We start from the raw sequence: 21200 nt of genomic DNA, 5'->3' as shown, positions 1-21200 counted from the left end.
AACAAGTGAAATATATAAAGCACACTAAAAATCACAAGTAAGTAAGAAACTAAGTCTGCATTTGTGTATTCAAGTCCAAAAAAAAATCTAGACGTGTACTCCACCATCATGTTCTCATGTTAAAGAAAAGTGTGTACTTATTGGATGCAGTGTTAACCGCTGCATAATCAGAGTTGAATTGTGTGCCATTTTCCAGTGCCTCAACATAATCATGGCAAATGTGGTCAACCCAACCATAACAGAAGAAAATTAACCTTTTCATATATTTGGTATTTGGCCCCTAATAGATACTAAATGGGAGTCAGGGGAATTACTAAACCATACCACAACTTTTACCCCAAATGGTTTATTTAACATGCATTCCCGTGAATTATAAAGGAAAGGTCCTGATAAGAATATTTCTCTCTTTTGTTTTTGTCTGTGTTTTTAAGAAATTCATTTACAAGGATTTCAGCCTGAAATGATACTGAATTTCCATTTTGTGTTTACAGCATTGGCATACTTCATTAAATTAATTCACCATTCAGAGACATTTAATTGTTTTCTGAACACTTTGGATAGTCTACAAGCACTTCATGCACAGCAGGATGAGAATGGCTTATGATGTAGCTGCTGCCACTGAATTTCTTGAAGGTGAGTGATGAATTCTGAGAGCAAAATAAAACAAAAATGTTTTCCTTTTCTTGGTTCTGTGGCAGAAATCTCAGGAGAGGTTATCTAAAAACTATTAAACCTTTTTTTGCATCATTAGATTCAACTCTGATTAAAAACAGTTTTCTCTGAATGAGCTGACCCTTTGAGCTTGCGATTAATTCACTGCCTTTCAGAGGTGAATTTTCTTCTGAATCAAATCAATGAAAAAAAGTTTTTTGGCCATCATTTCGTATACGTCTAAAAAAGCTAACACTTTCAGAGCATACTCACGGTGAATGAGCAGAGGAGTATATAATGATGGGAGCACTCATCTGTAAACACTGGCTGTTGTATCTATGACTTCTCTTTTATGCCAATATCTCTCCAGTTATACGGTGGGGCCACCCTGCCTGCCCTTGTAAAATACAGAGAATGTGGTGAGAGCAAACGTTCTAGATGAATGCAGCATAAAGTAAATTAACCAAACCCACTGATGCATACTTAGACACATATGTCCACCTCTCACACCATAATGTCTACGTGGCTTTGCGTGGTGTCTGGCTTGCTTGGCCCCCGGTGCAGAAGCTGCTGTAAAAGCTGTCTGAATCAGCAAGATCTAACACTGAATGACTGACTGGGGAAGATAAAACCAACAAGAGCTAAAGAGTGAAGGTGTTTGAGCGTGTAACCCTCTAAATGTGTGCAAGGCTGTGATTGTGTGCAGGTATAATCTTTAATGAGTGTGCACTGATGTAAAAATGCATGAAAAAAAGGGGGGGGTTGTGAGAGAGGGTGAGAGTGAGCCATGTGGGATGAATTAGGCATTACTGTTTAAAAAAATGGAGGACTTGGAGGCCTGATGAAAACCTTGGTGTGAACAAAGAGGAACTGTTAGTCACACTGACCTCCTCGGGCTGCCCCGTCCTGCGATATGCAGCGAATCAGAGCCCTTTTACTCTGTAATGCGCAGAAATAATGGCGTCTCCAATCAGTGGCTATTCTAATAGACCTAAATTACTCAGCAATACCATTCTGTCAATTTTGAAGTTATTTTTTCTTGAGCCGTGTGTGTAATGGGATTCGCATTTACAAAAGGTCTCTGTAGAAATTACTGTACAAAAGCATATTCAAGCCATCTGGAATATTCTCTAAGCGCTGCACCAAGATGAGCGTTATTGTGTTCAATAGGGGTGTCTGCTTGCACGGACGGTGCATGCATCTGTCTGGGGCTGTTCTGGATAAATACGTGTTCCATTATATCTGTACGTTGTCTGTTATACCCAAATTACACCTTATATTTTTACATAATTCATCATGAACATACTATGGTTTGGTTTGTAAGACAAAAAGGCAGGTGGGTGAGGCCAAAAAGATGTGGTTTAACTGTGGAGCCAGTGTATTCGCCCCCCCCCCCCCCCCCCCCCCCCCCCCCCTCCTTCTTTTATTTTTTTTTTTCCTTCTACTAGTCCCCTTTTTTTCAATTCAGTTCATATAACTCGGCACCTTACACTATTAAACCCTCCCTAACCCCGCCCCCACAGCAGCTCCCTGTGTCTGATCCAGAGACACAGGTCATTTGTCATCAGAGAGGGGAGCTCGAGGAAACAGCTAGCCCAGCATGGAAGCTCCACACTGGGCATGACAGCTCTCAGTGCTCCCCAGCAGAACTGCTGAATGCAGTTGAACAGACAGGTTGCAGTCAGGAAGAAAGACAAGCACAGGGACAGCAGAGGATGTTTTTGCTGCTTTTTTAACAGTTTTTTCTTCTTTTTTTGTGTGTGTGTTTGTATGTATTTCATGACAAAGACGGGGTCAAAGAGAAGGTTAATGCAGTGAAGACTACAGAGTACATTCTGCATAGTATTGTCGAGCAGCTTACTCCCACAACTCCTGAAATGCACACATACCCACACACATTGTCCGCACAGGGTGAGGGGTTATAACAGTGAGCGTTGTGCTCTTTTCTATCTTACTGACCCTGTTAACAACCAATACGATTCATTACTCACACACACCACACCTACACACACAGACTCTTATTACAAACTGTCCCGATGAGGAGAAAGAGGAGGAGGAGGACGACGCACACAGGTCAAGAGGAGCACAGTAAATGCATTCTCAATCTCTTAACTTTCTCACCTTTTTGCATTAGATCCTCACTGTGCTGAGAGGAGAGGCAGCAAGGATGGAGAGAAGGCATGTAAACTGAATGAAATAATCAAGAGGGTGGGCTGGAAAAGGTAGTCAAGCAAAGACACAGCGATAAACCATGAAAACGAGAGAAGGGATGCTGAGTCCACTGTGATACTGTCATTGTATGTGTTTGTATTTTAACCCAGTGCACATGCAGATACTATATTGATTAGGGCTGCAAGGGGTCTGTGATGGCTGAGGGGTATTAAATAAAAGAAAGGGGGGGAAGAAAGGACAGGAAAAAAATCAATTCTCTTTGCTTAGATGGCAGACAGCACTCTAAAAAAGAGGAGAGAAACAGGAACAGAGTGGACAGAGAGGTGGATGGATAGGATAAGGTACGGGAGCCTTGGTCAGCAAGCCAAACTGGTTCAATAGAGCCAGGCTGGACATGGTAAATCTACTTTCTAGCCATCCTTGCCTCAGCCCACACTTTTGTCGCTGGATGCTCAGGTCAGCATATTCTGCATCTTTGCCTGCCGCACCTTTCCTTCTGTTGTCGATAACGGTAACGCTACCAAGCTCGGGTGGATAAGCACTGAGCTACACATCTGGATGCACATGCATACACATGATGTTCAAAAATACAACACACAGGTGAGAAATACAGTTTTCCCGAGTGGTTAAAAAAAAACTAGTAAAAAATAACAGTTTTGTGTGTCAACCAGTGTCTAAAGGTGTGTGTGAGTGTTTGTGATTGTACGTGGGAGTTGGTTAATAGTAAAAGCACTATGTGTTTAGGTAGAGCTCAAAACATTGCGTGCCAAGAAAGACCCAGAGATATCCTTTAGTGGACCCACCATGTGGCCCAGCATACATTAGCAGTATGAGCCAGATATCACCCACTTATCTACTGGCCACGGACCCCTTCCTCACTCCCTTCCACTCCCCACCCCATCATCCTACGCACTCCTCAGCCCACCATCCACCCAAACCCCATTAACGACAAAGGCCCAGGCAAGCGTGAGAGAAGGGCTGGCGATAGACACGAAATGTGGCACAAGATGCAGAAATGGAGCCCCACACACACACAGACACACACACACACAAATAGCGTCAAGCACACAGGCGTCTCGGCCTTGCAGCCAAGACGAGCCTGTGGTTAACTCCTGGCATCCCATGCAGGACCAAAAGCAGCTGTTCTGAAGTGGGACAACATGGACCCTTAGAAAAACATCTTCCTGGTCTCAAAGCAACAATAAAAAGGGAAGAATCACATACATCCTGTTAATTAATACAGATCCTGAAGTAGAATTATTATATTTACATCTCTGAGATGTAAAACACAGCTTCAGCCCAATCTTTTATATCAATATTAGATTATACATATATATGCGGTATACGTGTGTCTGTGAGTGGGAATGAAAACCTTTAAATCTACACTGTGCAGGTGATCTTCTGCTACAGTGAAACTCGTCCTTCTGACCTTCCAATTACAGCTCACTACCAAACAACAGCAGCGTACTAAATCTTCCCCAGGCTGCTGGTTTGGACACCAGTATAAAACAGCCCGCTATAAAATCATTACTGGGCTGTAAAACACTGGCAAAATTCACAATTAAAAGACCAGAAGAGACACAGAGAAAACAAAGCCAGAAGGCGAGGAATTATTTCGTGTCCAGATATCTGGAAGTAAAACATTTACACAACAGACACAATAACATGCAACTCCACGGGGAGATGAGAACGTACTGAGGTAATGTTTCCTCCATTGTTTTCAAGGGTGTAAGTAGTAAATAACATAAATAAATAAATAAAACTGACGTGAAGATTTAATCAACTCACATTCAATTGACGTGTTTTTATGTCAATCCTCATGAAAGGCTATGACTAGCAACCACCATATCAATAGTAAAGCTATTGGCTTCTCTTAAACAGTCATGCAACATACTTCGAGCAAATAACACTTGGATAATCTGAGCTCTGCTGTCACATCTAAATAATTAACCATAAAGAAAAACAAACATACACATAAATAACACAGGTTCAAACAAATGTATCAAAAAGAGAGCAGCTCATCCCCCTGCCATTAAAACTAAATGCCATCCAAAGGCATTAGCAGCAGAATTTCCTGACACAACTTTTTTCTTAATAATATATCAATTAATTTTACACAAAATCATACAACAGAAGGGATTACTAATCCAGATGAATAGCACAGTAACATTTAAATAAGCAAATGCAAACCACCAGTGAAGTTAAATGATGGTTTAGCAGTATAACACATCAAACTGCTGTACAATCTAATTAGTGACACCGTAATAAGCCGTTATATCATATTACTGGCATTACTTTAGTAGCAGCTGGGGGGGGGTCCTCATGAGGAGCGTTTGCATAAAAGGTCACAGAGAAATGATTTATTGGATGTGGTCTCATCAGCTTGGAGTCAGAAATTGTCAACTCAAATTAAAAGTGAAAGCTTTGTAAACAGTCCACATGCAGGTCTGAAGTAGTCCCAGTCCGCTGTGGGAGGAAGATTCCCTCAATTAACTTCACAGTGAGACAGAAAGGGGCCTAATCCATACCTGCCAGTGCCAGTAGCATCCCCAGCATGCTGAGCCTGGAAATAAATAAGCGTTAGAGCTCAGATGCACACATGCCTGCTTACATACAGTGCCCTGCTGCTGGATGGCCAGACTGCATTTAGCAGCAGGCTGCAACTTTTGTTCCCACATACCAGAGAAGAAACATTTTATTGTAGCCTTGATTGTTGAATTTTTCCCTTTATTTCACCTCTTGTCTCATATGTAGAAATAGATATCTAAAATCAGTAAGTACAATTACAAAAAGAAGCATTCTCCTTCTTACAATTTCTTCTTTCTTTCACAAGTCTTGTAGGAATTTAAACACTGCAGAAGATAAGACAAATACAACTCAATGCATTTAGCCCGTAGGAAGAAAACAATAAAACAAATCAATGATAAGCTTGTAAATGCTGCAATTTTAGTTTGGAAAGGAGTTCCTAAATTGGAAATAACTGGCAAAGTCAGAGATTAACCGCACACTATCACTTATTGATCCACATTCATTACTTTTAAAATGTGGGTAACTGGGAAGAATTTGGTGCTATCTCTGTCTGCATCTTTATAGAAGGCTCCAGTAGGTGTATGGGCCTTAAGTGCGCTCATAAATTGGTTTTATGAGTTTCTGAGACGTATCTCTGCTAATGTTTCCACTCAACGGCTTTATGGCCACATTGTAGTGACTCAAGTCTAACACACTACAAAAGTGATGCTGAAAAAAATAAAATTGTAGCCTGGATGTTAATGAAATGTTTGAAACATTAATAATGTTTGTCTCTTTTTGTCTTTTTCTTTCAGTTATCTGTTAAAGAACTAATTAAGCAACTAATTTTGAAAAATTAACTAATTTGCTGTATGAGAAAGTGATCATAAAAGAAACAAGTATTGCCTCTGGGGCACTATTAGCCTGCATGTATATGAGTGCATCTGCATGAGCGAGCATTAACACACACCCTGTGCAACTCCCTGTATCATTCTCCAGAAGTTATTTTTCACAGCTGCGTAACAGACTACCAGCATTCAGCCGCCTTTCCATTTTCCATCATCGTCCTTCCTCCTACTCGCACCATCCGATCCCTTCATCAAAGCAGGCCACTTTGCCAAACATGATCCCTGCTTGTTGTGTGTTGGTTTGGTTTCGAGAGACGGATTAAACAGTTCCCACCAACTCTCTGATGTGGACTTTATCTCAGGTTTCTCTTGACACCGGCAGTGCTGTTGTGTTATTAGGAGCTAAAAGGCTTTGTTATGGAACACAAAGGGTAGAACTAGACAGCAGTTAGCACGGCTTTATTAAGGGTTAGAGAGGTGTTAAATACACTACACCTGGGGGCTGCGTTAACACCTTTACCTGAGACATATCCAAACTTTCATGGAACAGATCTGTTCAATTAGGGAATTTCATAGAAGACTGAGGATACAGGGAGGAGAGAAACATCAAGGTAGAACTGTAAAAATATTGTCCAGAAAAGTAAAGCTCTCCTTATGTGATTTAATGTCTTTAAACTTTGTAAAGAGTTTGAGTATCTGAATTTCCCAACATGTGGCTTCTCCTTACTACTGGAATAGAGGCAATGTCTGCTCTTCTCTGGGAGTTGCTGTTTATTGATCATTGCATTGCATGATTGTAATATGATGTCAGTGCTCATCTAACCTGCCTGAGCAAGCAGGTAGTAAAATAAAAAAAAACCTGAAACCCAACAGTGCAAATTGAGCTGCACCGAACCATTGTGATTTTCTTCCCTCAACAATTCAAAAATGAACTTTTTTGGCCATCTATTAAACTCATTCAATTCCGTTTTATATACATATTTGCCCACGGCGGAGCTCCAGAATAACTTTAGGGGAGAAAAAGACCACATTCTGGGCCAGCTCGACGTCAGCCCTTGTTACTCTGGATCCCCATCTCTTCTCTCACCCACCTCCTTTCATCCCTCTCTTATCCCCCTCTTATCCCGCACCTTCCCCCTCCTCTTCAAGACTAGTCTGGCTGGCCTACACACGCGATCTTCACGCTAGCAGGGCCTAAGCCCCATAAAGGCTAACACAAGCTCTGTGTAAAAACTCCTATTGGGGCCCACCTCATCCCTCTATCCCCCTCACTACCCCACCAATCCCCTTCTTCCCCTCTTGTGCTGCCTGACTACACTTTCGCTTCACATTACTTCTGCTATTCTAACTTTTCCACTTCTGAGCACTATCAATTATGCACTGAAATAACAGTGAGGCCAGGCTTGGCAGCAGGACATAAAGGCCGATTATGAGTGTGAATAATTCAACCATCTTCGTGCCATGTTCCTCTTAACAGTGATACAGGCAGAAATGCTCTGAAGCTAATGTAAAACAGTAGACACAATCTGACCATTGGCTAAATGTACATGCAGCTCTTTACATCCCAGAGAAGGGATATAAAAAGTTTGGCTACAGTGTATTATTAAAGCTGCTGAAAACACCATTTTATGGATCTGGCAACTGACACCTGTCATTTTGCCGCTAGAAAAATTCTAAATCCAGAACTAAATAACAATTATATGAAAGGTATGAAACAACTACACAATGCAAACTTTTATCATAGAATAATAAATAAATCACTTTTCAAAAAGAAAAAATTAAATTTACTTAAAGGTTTGACAGTTTTTTTAGGAATTGCATCCAGAGATTTACAAATGTGTCTCCTTTAGAAATTAAAAACAGTAATGATTTTTCATGATCACTCCACTCAAGCCAACCAAATACGGGAAATACGTAGAACTCAGTTCACCGCAGCCTTTTAGCTCAACTTAACTCTACCTCGTGTCTAGATCAACATTAAAAATATCCCTAATATAAAATATCTTTTTTATTGTTGTTTTTGTTTTGTTGTTTTTTTTTTACTTTTTATTTATTTATTTTGTCAAACTAAACTGGAAATTTTAAAGTGTAATTTATTTAAATCCATTAAATAAATAAAAACTGTCAATTTTTCTGCATTTCAAAATTTGTAGCATTAATATCTTATTATATATTTAACATACACATTAAATGGCAATACAGAAAATAGAGGTGGCAAACATAAAAGAAATAAAATAGAAACACCTTTCCCCTGTAATATGAAATAAAATTATTTGTACTAGAGTATTAAAAGCATATTCTCCTCAAACCAGCCAGGTTCAATGTTTTTCCTTTTCTGAGAAAAAAAAAGAAGAAGAAAAGAAAAAAAAGCCACTTCATTTGCTCCTATTTGTGCTTCCGTTTGACATGCACACACTAATCCTGGCTGGAATGTCTCCGGCCGTGGAGTCCTGCGGCCCCGAGTAACAGAACAGCAGGTGAAACTAAACTCTCCGGGGACTCGTCCCGCCGCAAGACTCCAGTAGTTCTGCTGAATAGTTCAACCAGACTCTTCATTACACAAGAACCCAAATGTTCAAAAAGATTATTTTTTTTTTCAAACCAGGAAAGTGTTTTTCATGATGTGTGAAATTAATTAATTAACTGAACTTCACAAGTGTAATTTTGAATTAAACCGGTATTCTTTTATGCCTTATCATAATCAACCTTTGGCTTCTGCATCAGGTGACGTTAAGGCAGATTATTACAGATTGCTGAATTTGCCTAAGAAGGTTATACTTGCTGAGAAGCTTAAATCACTGTTGCTAAATGAAGGTTATTTAAACCTCTCTAATTCTAAACATTTTTAAGATGATTCAGATTCAGTTATGGTAAAATATCTGAAAGGGTTTAAGGAAGAAAAATCAAAGAAGTCCTCTGATCCCACCGCAGAAAAAAAAGAAGGAAAAAAGGAAGGAAAATTCGGGTGTTAATGACCGCCACTCAAATTCTCCAGCCACAACATTAGGCCTAATGCTGACAGTGGGCATGCTGGGTCACCCCAGCAGGACCCCAAAACCATAGGACAGTACGGTTAGAGAATAGGTAATCCCAAAGTCAGAAAAGATCTATAAGTGAGGATGAGACAGAGAGGGCAATATGGCACAAGGAATAGAAGAGTGGGAGAAAACACACTGACCTATATTCCTAGAATACTTAGTGTGATAAGGGGTGGAGGGTAGGAAGTATGCGGGAAAGAAAAAGGAGGTACTGGTGTGGAAGAAAGAGGGGGGGGGGGGGGGGGGGGGGGGGACTTCTGAAATCCTTTTTAAATAAAAGAAAAAAAAAATCACCAAAACCTTCTGCTATCATCACCCTAACTTTTACAAGGCGAAGTGATGACTGTCCCTACAATAAACCAAGTTTAGGGATGTTTTGGTTTTCAATGCCCCGCAGAGAGATTAAGGACTTTAAAAAACTTTTGTATGCATGACTATCCTAGAGAAAAACACACACACTCCTGAGGATGTAGCTATAGGCAGCGCTCATCACCTCTGTTTATCTGGAGGGCTTAGGCCACTTTGGGGACTCCCCTTAAGTCTCACTTATCTCATTAGAACCTTAAAACTGATTAATATGAATGCCAGCAGAGGCCAGCTCAAGGCATTCTTAAGAAAGGAGGGAAGGAGTAAAAGAGAGGAGGAGGATGGGGGGGAATTTTAGAGGAAGGGCTTTTTTTTGTGTCTCCGGACAATGAGCTGATGGCTTTTTAAGCCTCTCAGTGGCTCTGGGTTAATACCCCGGGCTGCAGTCATGGGATAGGCCGTGGTTCAAAGGCTGCTGCACTCCAAAGCTCACTGCTCACTGATTTTAAAGGAAGAAAATAAACAAGCTGAATAAATACAGCATCTCATGCAACTTAAACCTCACTAAAGAAATAATGAACTGCCCTTCCAATGCAGAGTGGTGTACTGTATATGTTTATGTACGTGCATGCATTGCTCTGTGTTCTTTGGGGTGTCATATTTGCTTGTGTGGGATAATGTTCAGAGTAAGCCTGGCCGGTCAAAGCTGGGCACAGATGAGAGGAGAGAGTGAAGATGGGATTTATCACACATTTGGAGGATCAATCGTTTTCTCTTTTAGGGGAGAGGGGAAAAAACGTAGACTCAATATACTTCCACATAGGAATACCAAACGCCACACATAAACAAAGACTAACATGCACACGTACACAAAATGTAACTTCACAAAATGGGAAAAATATCAAGTAGCTCTCAGAGGAGCAGGCTCAGAGAAATAGGTCAAGAATAGTGCTGTGCTCTGCTATAGCAGTGGGTCCATGTTTCTGCTGCTTCATTAAAGCAGAGGTCGGCTCGGGATAACAGTGCAAGCACACCTAACATCACGCATGCGTACAAATGACTACGCACAAGTATGCAGGCAGACACACAAACACCCACGAAATACTCACTTGTCTGAGCTTCAAAGCCAAAAATCCACTGAGGATGTTACATTGAGTTCAATGTTGCGCATTTTATCATTTCTTAACTATTTGATTCTGGATGCTTCTTAGAGTTTACATCAGACAAATATTTGTACCCTTGCAGCCCAGGAGAGTAGGATAAAAAAACTTTTCATTTTATTGGAGAAGCAATTGAAGTTAATTTGAGTGGATTTTTAATTATTACTGAAGACATTTTTAAAATACAGTGCAACGGATAAAAATATATATTTTTTTAATTTATTTAATTATTTTTAATTTTTTTTCATTTTTACAAATCCTTTAAGTAATGCAGCTTCAAACACAAGCAAGACAAATACGTGCGTTGTTTCCTCTATCATTCGAATTATAGTCATGCATAATTATCCATATTCTTTATTACAAAGAAAGGAACACATCATTTTATGGCCGGCGCTTGTAAAGTCTGGCTGTGGACAAAAGTAGCTCATTCTTATTGTACCAATTTGTCTCCACAGCAGATATACAGCATTTTGGAATGAAACCCTCCATTAATCCACTACATTGAACACACCCTGGCATTCCGACTTTGATACATCCTTTCAGTGGAAAATGCACTTTCAAGGGCACAGCATGCAATGTGTCGCGGTAGTTAAGACCAAGATGCAACTTAGTACCTAAATACCAACCCCCAAATAAACACAACCCTGTGTGTGGCAGTCTTCTCTGTCAGAGGAAACAAAGCAGGGGTCTAAACCTGCAGGCTTAATCCTTTCTCTGTAGAAAACAACCCCAGGGTCACTAAACCTGAACCACGAAGGGAGCATCTCTTCATGGTGAGGATTCAGAGTCTGTCTTCCTGGAAAACCACCACCAACCAACCAGTCATGGTCACCACCAGGGAGACAGACAGCAAGCGACCCGCATGCATCTTTAAGCCTTGGCAAGGAGAGGCAAGAAGGAGGGTGGGTAGCGGATGGTGGGGAGAGAAGAGAAACAGGTTACTTGAGAAAAATGCCACCTTTTCTTCTCCACACACTGTCACCCCTGGCTCCTACATGCCTCTCCCCCTCATGTCTGGCTCTTGCATTATACTCCTCCTCTCCTCCCTGTTTCTGTCCGAAAGCCTACTACAACTTCAGCTGCACGCTCTTCCTTCTCTTGCCATTCACGCCATTCTCCCTTACTCCTCTCCTTTGCCCTCCCTTTTTTTCTCTCTGTCCATTTAAAACGCATGCATTACTTTCAGCCTTGGCTATTTGGAGTGGACAGAAAGAGCAGAACAATGGCCGTCTTTCAGTCTCACAGCCTGGCACTAGAGGGGGGTTTAGGGTCAGGGAGGGGGGGCAGTGGCTGCTAGTATTTTTCTCTACTGTCATTTCAAACGGTCTAATACAGCTAGCTTATTATTGGCTGGCCTCGCTCTAACAAAGTGAAGGTGACATTGTATGCTTGTTTATAACCTGGTCAGCGGAAAAGTGTCACAACATAAGGAAATTCACAAAGAGTCATGCATATGAAATCAAAAGGCAAACCATCAATTAGTCCTTTCTCCTGTTTTCATTTCACTTTTGCATGGCTATGCCCATGCAAACAAAGAAACACTCAGTGTAAATACAAGATGCAATCAAAGGCATTCATGGATACTTAAAACAGACACACAAGCAAGGCGATAACACTATAACTGGTTGAAAGCAGCCAATTGATGACTGAAAGGTGTTTTTTTGTTTTTTTAAGTCTGGAAATAAACCAAGTAGATTGTATCACTTCTCAAGGGAAAGACCACACAACTGTACATGTGTGTTTCTCAGTCTGTCTGTGAGGACGTATTACCTCATGAGTCATTTACAACTGGCTACAACCCGTCAATTAGGTCTTTATTCACAAGCTGGAGATGTGTTCTCTTCTGGGATCTTTTCTCCCCACTGCTGCCCAGCTAGAAAAACATCCAGTTACTCCCCCGCAGCCCCCAAAGTTAAATAAGGAAAACGGCAGCGTACGGTCCGAAGCCAGCCTACCATGAAAGGAATTATCTGTGGAAAATGTGTCTGGCAAAAAGCGAGCGGTCTCGACTGTTCCCGTCAAATTTTCCAGTTGAATAGTGAGCGGTGACAAGAAAAAGAAAAAAAAAAAAAGACAAAAAGTTTGAAACCCATCAGTTGTCTTGGCCTTTACATGCAGATTTGGTTCCTATAAATACAACATGACTTTGACAGTAAGTAAGCTTGACACAGTCCAGTCAAAGCAAAATAAAAAGAGGTGGTTTATATCAAGCAAATGTATGCAGTTCATATTTCAACTGTACACCTAATATGATTTTGGCTGAGAGCAGAGGGCACACGAGGCTATCAGACCCCTCTCTGTAGCGCCCCTTTCTGGTCAGGGGGGGTAGATCTACCAAATAACAGCTGTTTCCAAGCCTCCATCTTACAGAGCAGAGCGGAGGACGTGAAGAAGGATATGGCAGCGCCATTTTCATCCATGAACGAGGAGTTATCATAGGCAATATAGGACTCCTGCTTTGGCTTTTCAAGCCTTATTAGACCCTAAAAAATTATTTTTTCCTAATAGTAGCTACTTTGGGGGATTTAAAATTACACATGAGCCCTTTACTGTATTTTTTTCCACCTTTCTCTGTTTCCTCGATTGACTTTAACTATAAATCCGTTCACTTAAACTACAAGTTTGAAGTAAGGTGACTTAATATTTTGATTAAATTAGAGACCGTGAGAATGGAGGAAAAACAGCCTATGAATAATCACACATAATGATATGGTAGAAAGGCCACAAACTAAAACACACACAAAAAAAGAAAAATAAGAAGACGTTACTTTTGATGTTCCAACACCAGAATATAAGTCTTCCATCCAGCTTTCCACATGTGGAAGTTGCATAAGCTGGTTAATACTTTATTGTTTCCAAGTACAGTTATACAGAATGTTCCCCCACGGACTGAATGCCAAGGGTAGAAAGGCGGCTAAAAGACTGATCGCTCAGCTGATAGCTGTGTTTCAGCACTCCGTCTGACCTTGGAGTGATTACTGTGAAAACAAAAACCTGAACATTAATATGAGCTTCCCAGGGTAAGTGAAAGAAACATGTGCAACTGAAATGAAGCTGCCATTTAATATTGACCAAGTTTGACAGCGCAGAAAAGAAATTCTGCTACTCTTTGATGGATAACCTAACATTTTAACTGACTGCCATTTTTCTCTTATTTTATCATCACTCTTGACAATTTATTACCGTTAACCTCGGTAAGGTTAAGAAATATTTATTAAATCATGAACAAAAACAGGTTTTCTCATGTTTCAGTGAATAAAGCACCAACTGAAGGTCTACAGAAATAGAATGAACTGTTCACATGTAAGCGCAAAGAAAAGCTTAAAAGCATTAAATGTTTGACTTTATTAAAAAAAAAAAAAAAAAAAAGTAAGAAGAATCTCTTCTTCCACACAAACACACACACAGAGGCACACAAGGAATGTCTTTTCTGTCCAGTTGTAGGCTGCCTTCAACAGGATTAGCATATCCAAGACTACAGCCTGACCACCAGGCACCCCTGGCGACAGGGCTGCTTCTGTCCGCCGCATAGCACCTCCACAAGGGTCACGGCCAAGAGTCCTCCCCCTCTTCCACTGCGCACTGAAGAACAGCTGCTCTGCCAAGCACATTGACTAAGCATTGACTACTGCCTGCTGGGCTCATTTTCTAGTAAACAGAAAAAAAAGTCTAATTTAAACGGAAAGTGCATTTACAGGTCTGGTGAGAAAATACAAAGTGCCATTTAAACCTAATAAAAGAATTATATCGTGCAACACCGTCATTACAGTTTGCTGGTTTTCCGTCAGGTCCTGTGTTTAATTTTTATCCCCCTGCCTCGCTCTCTTTGTGTCCCTTCCACTTGCTGTTTGGTCGGTGCTTGTGCTTGTCTATGCCACATGCACAAAAATAAGAAAGGGTAAAAGAAAGGGTCATTTAAAAAAACTATTCAAGTCTCAGACACAGAAGAAGCAAGACGACTAGAACCAAAGAGGAAAAATAGTCAGCATAGGTTACAAAAAAAAAGGTACAGCCAAAAGAGACCAGAACGGGGTCAAAATTCAAAGTTAATACGTAATGCATAATTCTCACATCTGTCAGAAACAGATGGGTGTCTAGACTAACTTTCCACCTTTATACATAGTGAAGGGTCAGCAGTTTCATGTAAGTACGTACCAGCACTGTTGCTCTATGTAAGAAAGTAAGAAGCCAAAACGAAAAAAAACACATGTGATTATACTTGTATGTATGAATCTATGGGTGACATCACAAGCTCTATGTATCCTTGTGGCTCATTTGTCACTTTGTGTGCACATATGAACATGTGTAAGCACAAAAGCATGCACACACAAAGACAAGCCAGACACGACTGCAACAAATGCAAGCCGATACCAACGACATGACAACTAACTGGAGGTTTCCAATTACACTCATTTGAAGAATACAAGCTACGACACAAAGCAGCATCTTAGACAAAACCCGCGTTTGTTGAGCGATACAACGTGCACCAAAACATAAATCACCTTGAGAAATTTGCATGACCAAAACTATATCCAACTGTTTATGTGAATAACACCTTCCGCTTCAAGGAGAGTTAGTCGCTGGTTTGTCGCTCACAGGCCAACTTTCTGCTTCGTTACTCCTCGCCGTGTGTGCGTGACCTCCCTCTCAGCTCCTCTCGGAGTGCGCCTGACCTCTGAACGTCTTTCTGCACCATCAACCGTGTGCGGACTTTGAAAATATCTAATTGTATTCATTCATTTTCGGTGCCTGGCTAGAGGAGATGGAGGGAAGGGGGAGAGCGAAAGATTCGGGGGTACAAAGAGAGAGAACTGAGAGGCAACATGGGAGAAAGACGAGGAGGGATATGGGGAAGAGGAAAAGGCAGTGGGGGGAGAGTGGAAACGAAAGGTTGTGTGTTTGGTATTACAGCTGAGACATTATTAGAGGCCGCATATGCTTCCTTATTACAATAAACACATAGATGCAAAGATGGTCAGTGAGAGAGCAGAGGGCAGAAAAAGTTTTAAACTGTGGGAGGTCTCTTGAGACAGATAAAACCTCAAGATTTCCTATACATCTCTATTAACCCCATCCGTAATCAATAACAAGACTGAACTAAAAGGGAGCCTGGATGTGTGAAAAAGAGGGAGGAGAAAGGTGTTATTCAGAATAATTAAGCAGTTTGTAAGTTCCTGGTCTCATGCTGGGGTTGTGAAACACAACAGTGGAACGAAGCCAGCAAAACAGCAAGGAAACCCACCTCAGCCCCAGACAGCAGAAACACCAGCAGAAACAACTGTGGAGCTGCTGCTACAAATAACACTCATTACTAGTAAAGAATTCCTAAATAATCCAAATTATAGATAACTCTGACCAAAGGAAAACAATGGAGAAAAAAATCTAACCTGAAGAAAAGAAAATGATAATGATCCTGGTATTAAGTTGCATTTCATAGACAAAGAGTTCTTATCTATGATCATTCACCTGATATTACAGTCAGAGCTACGAGGATGTGAATAATGTGTTCTGTTTATGAATAATAACCAGACATTTTAAATGTGCATTTTTTTTCACTTTTTCATTTCCAGTTAGAAACGCCAAATTGATTGCAGTCGGACAGTTACAAGCAGGTGTGAGAAAGTTTTAAGTCATGTTAATATTTACATGTACAATTTTGCTCTGCATATGTTTTTTTTCCTGTAAATTTTAGGCGATTAAGTAAGCAAGCAGAGCATAACATATTGCACACACTGATGTGAAATGTCCAATTTGGGTACAATAAACTAAGCAAAGGAGAGTTTATGACAAAACCAAACTCAAACTGCAGCTTTGATGTAATGGATTTCCCAACTTTTTTAAGCCTGCAGCAACTGCAATTTTATATATTTTGGGCATAAATAAATAAATAAATAAACTATATATATTATATATATATATATATATATATATATATCTCAGCAACAAATTGTGTTTTCTGTAGAAAAAGAAAAAAGAAAAAGCCTTGATTGACTGTGGTCAGACAACAATGAAAACAGTCAAAGTAAGAGAAAATAAATAAAAAAAACACAGAAATGATCCTTTAAAACACCTGCTAGCAATGTTCCCTGCAATTATGTTACATTTATTTTACTGCTATCATGTATAAGTGTTCGTTTAACTCAAAAATCTGTATGCACGGGTGCTCTTTGTGTAAATTCTCCAAACACTCATACTTTCGGTGTGACCATGAAGCCTCAGAACAAAGGCAAACACAGACAAGTTTCAGTGCCACACCAGCTTTTCACAGTAATGCAGAAGGAGAGGCACTCAATATTTATTAACCGAGTCATCAATAAGACATGTTTTCTCTGTCTCCTTTACCTCTCTGCTTTTAAGTTACCTTTCTGGCTTTCTGTCTCAGCCCTGCAGGGCAGAGAGTCAAACAAACTATTCAGAGTAAGCAGAACAGAATGACTGTTCATGATAAGTCTATGTGAAAACCTGTTTCCTTTCCTCGGGCAAGTATGAGCTTCAGAGACAGATGAAGCTCAAGAAACTATCTATTTCTCTGATTTTACTGGACCTAATGTAAAGTAAAAAGGCACGCAGACCACTGCATCACAGGGATGTTGTTTTCTCTTCCTCAGTCAGTGTTTAGTGGGTCAGATCTGAGATTAACACTCGATTTATTTTAAATTCCCTTTCTTCTAAATAAACTCCTTTTCCCCCTTCACCGAAAATGAGAAAACTTGTCAGCACATCTGGAAGGTATCAAGTTTACAGAGCAGCCAGTCAAGTCAAAACTTTTTTTGATGAAAAGAAAAAGAAAAAAAAGTGTAGTTTGTGTTATTAATGGTAGAAATCAAGATTTAACTCAAATTTGTGTCTGCCTCTATTGAGGACAGTGGTTCATAAATAAACAGCCTGCATATAAGTCGGAGTCGGGATCAAGAGCACAGCAGCCCTGGTGTACGGTATTATCAGGCCGAGAATCTACACACCCTGCTAGACTGGCTCCGACTTCAACACAGAGCTTACAGTCAGCCGTCCATTTGTACCACGACCACTAATTGTTTCAAGCAATAAATCATGTTTTCCCAAACTTCAAGATGAGTGTAAATAGTTGTGTAACAAATTCAGCATGCTCTATTAATGGCTTTGCACACTTGGAAGATTTTATTCAACAAAAACTAAGTGCCACTGGCAGTTGAGTGAAAGATCTCAGTAAACTCCAGCAGCAGTGTTCAGACTTAATATGAAGCCTGAGAAGAAAGCTGTGCAGTCCTACTCCAAAAGGGACTTTTAGTAGGAAATGCTGTCTCAACAAACATGCACAGTTTACACTGAAGTTAAGTCAAGCTGCCCGAACCAAGAGGTTTCTGAGGCGAGGACTGCAGCACAGATGAGAAACTTTCATTCCAACTTTGCTGAAGTTTACCGGAGTGGCTTTTAAAATCCTCCCACAACTCCATAACAGGTTTTTGTCAAAGTATCTCACGTTAAGCACCTAGCTGTCAGTTTATTAAAGCAAATGGAAATTAAAAAACTACCTCTTTTCATTCCTAAAGGTTTTGAGAATCTTTAAATAGGCATTTTGCATGTTTCTGGGCTTTATAAAAATATATCTTAATCCTGTGACTTTGAATTTATGAAGAAATGCAAAATAATTCTCACCAATATGAAAAATAGTAAAAGCAAAACAGTAATTCCCACTCTGAGGTGTGCATTGCCACATAAAGTAAAACCAAAAGTTTGAAAAGTTAAACTATACACGTAAAATGGGACATGTCACATATATATACATTCACGTGACACTGAATTTCATCTTTCAGAGAGATTAAGCTTTCTTGAGTCTAATTTTAACAGATACATTTATTATTAATTTGACAAGAGCTTAAAAAACACCCATGCTTATTTAATTATTTCTTTTTACTGCACAGCAGTCTGCTTTTGGTGTGTCTGGTAGACATTGTGTGATACTGCTGCAAAGTAAGAAAGAAAGAAAAACTCTCCAATTAACTGGAAAACAATTAAACTTGATGAAAATTTAAACATTTTAGCTGATTCCTTGTGGAATAATTTACATGTAAATGACTCATATTTTTAAAAAGAATCGCTAAAAACTAATAAAAACATGAGCTCGTCACAGTTGGAAATTCATAAATTATATTCAACTTAAGCTTAATTGTATTATGTCTGTTAAATTTAAAAGTAAATTTGTCTTTTTATTATAAGTGGTCTGTTGTGGTGCTTCTAATATTAATAAATAACTCTTTGAAGTACTTCTGGACCTTTTGTACTTTAAGTTTACTTCGACAACAGTACACAACGGCAATATTGCATACTCTAATATACATTAGCAGGCTTACTAGCTATATTTATTCGCAAGTTTCTCAGAAAGTCACAAGTAAATACTCAAAAAAAAAAAAAAATTATAAGCTGCGTCCTCTGCCATTATAAAGATTTGGTACACTCTGCGTTTGTATTTTCCTACAGGTTATGTTCTCCTAGTAAATGCAGGTTAAAGCGAAGAAACGAACGGATGTATTTAAAGGGGATAGAGACTCTGAGGATATGTGTTGACAGAGATCTATTTGGAGTTTAGCCTGATTCGATACTGTTAGATACCGTTGATGGGTTGAGAGGCTCCTAAAAAAAATACCCAGCTTCAGTCCAACAATCAGATAAATACTTTTAAAGAAGATAATCCTCCAGGTTTTGTAGATCTTACTTCTGTGTCCAAGCTTATCTGACAATACGGGAAGATGGTAGAAGGATGCAACACCGGAGCACGAATGCTGTCCGGGCCTTATTGCGCACGGTTTTTTCTACAGTTGCTCACGATGGGACGCGCCGTTCATGACTACATATTAAAAATAAGTCACATTAGCATTTTTAAATTCCGTATACACCTCTTACTGTGTGTACTACCTACGAGTACTGGCATTATGTCTTCACTGCGTAAAATAAGCATCGATGCGGTCCAGAAAACCTGTGAACCCCGCGGTTCATGCAGAGCAAACAGACACATCTCCGACTCTCCGCGGCAAACTTGCCCCGCTGCGAGGCCACTTACTTGGCGTTGGTTCGGTTCCAGAAGACGGCGTAGCGATCGGCCACCACTTTGGAACCGGGCTCCTGGCTAAATACACACATCAACAGCACCAGGCAGATGAAGAGGACCATTTCCACTTGCAGCATCACTACAGCAAAAGTTCGGCACGTATTCCTCCTCAGTGTCGGTCAGTCTATCAGTTTTACGGGCTGCTTCAACCGGGACAGGTGATGAGTCTCAGTCACATGTGGCCGCGTGTTTCTGGCGCAGTTTGGAGAACGCCAAACAAATAAAAATGCGCACAACAGAGAAAACGCAAAGGAAAAGAGGGAACTGTAACCATTCAAGGCAACACTTGTTCAGGTTTAGCTACTGAAATGTAAAGTTAGAAGAAAAAAAAAACAGTGTGTCACTGTGTTTTCTCGCTAATTCAGTGCGAGGATCCAAATAAATCATAAGCTTTATTTCTTGCTGGATGTCAGCTCTGAGAAATCCGTGTTGGGTAGACGAAAGTATTTCTTCCTCTATAAGCACAAACAGGGAGATCAGCCACAAACGCACAGCACAACACGCTATCTTCTGTAGTGTGACAGTGTTCCCCTTCTGCATGCAGTCTCTGGATGTAGACTGTGTCAGGGCAAGTGACAACTGCTGAACACTTATTCTTACTCCAAACCGAAAGCTCAGGGATTAGTCAGTCCAAAATGTGATGGAGAGAAAAGAGAGGGGGGCTCAATGTGTCCAATGACGCTGTGAGACGCACGTCAGATGTCCATGTTTTCCAGGCAACTTTTTAAAGCCATACAGTGTCTGGGAGACGAACGGCAACGCTAGATTTGGTCTTTCGTTCCCAGCGCAAAAAACAGTGTCATCCTTTCTGGGCGATGTACCGGAGGTGTTACGGCCGAGGTGGGGAGGAGTCCTTCTCGGTGTTGGAGAGGACAAATTGCGTGGCGTTTTCTCATGCGCTTGTCCCCGTGGAGACGCTTCTTTATGTCCGCTTCCCAAAGTGTCCTCCTCATATATGAGCCATGGTGCAGCGTGCAGAGATGAAAAGAATACTGCGTTTTCCCATGTGCATGCTCTGTTGTCGTTCTCTTTCTTGTGTTTGGGTTCAAAACGCCGGGACACAGGACGGTGAGGGCTGGCAGGCAGCTCCAGACGCCGACTGAAAGAGTGGGTTTGGTTACGGCGGAGCAGGGGATAGTCCCATTGGTTTGAAATTATTTGAATGGGCGTCACTTGAACAAAGCCAAGCCCCTCCCCCAGCTAAAACTGAGCTAATTCAATTACCGAAAGGTAGAGCAGGAAGACGACAGAGGAGAGAGGTGCACAGGACAGGGAGCGCGTTTAGATTCTCCTCTGACAGATCCGACAGATAAGGACGCTATTTAATGACAAGCAACGCTCTAAGAAAGTCCTTAGCTTCCAGTTACTCAGACCAGTTTGGCTACAGGCCTATTTATGTTTGTTTTGTTTGTTTGTTCTTTATTTTTGTGTT

At 40.5% G+C, this 21200-nt stretch overlaps 1 protein-coding gene across 2 annotated transcripts in view; it reads right to left on the bottom strand.

Annotated features, from left to right (window-relative positions):
- efna5b (ephrin-A5b) overlaps positions 1-20866 on the bottom strand; it is a 93596-nt gene extending 72730 nt beyond the window's left edge. For both annotated transcript variants that reach the window (XM_042000322.1, XM_042000323.1), the window contains exon 1: positions 19721-20866. In XM_042000322.1, the coding sequence (XP_041856256.1) occupies positions 19721-19845 (125 nt within the window). In that variant the 5' untranslated portion in view covers positions 19846-20866. The remainder of the gene's footprint in view (positions 1-19720) is intronic.
- Between the last annotated feature and the right edge of the window lie 334 nt (positions 20867-21200).

Source organism: Melanotaenia boesemani, chromosome 11, assembly GCF_017639745.1.
Source record: "Melanotaenia boesemani isolate fMelBoe1 chromosome 11, fMelBoe1.pri, whole genome shotgun sequence".
Lineage (NCBI taxonomy): Eukaryota > Metazoa > Chordata > Actinopteri > Atheriniformes > Melanotaeniidae > Melanotaenia > Melanotaenia boesemani.
This window is presented reverse-complemented; position numbering and strand designations above follow the sequence as displayed.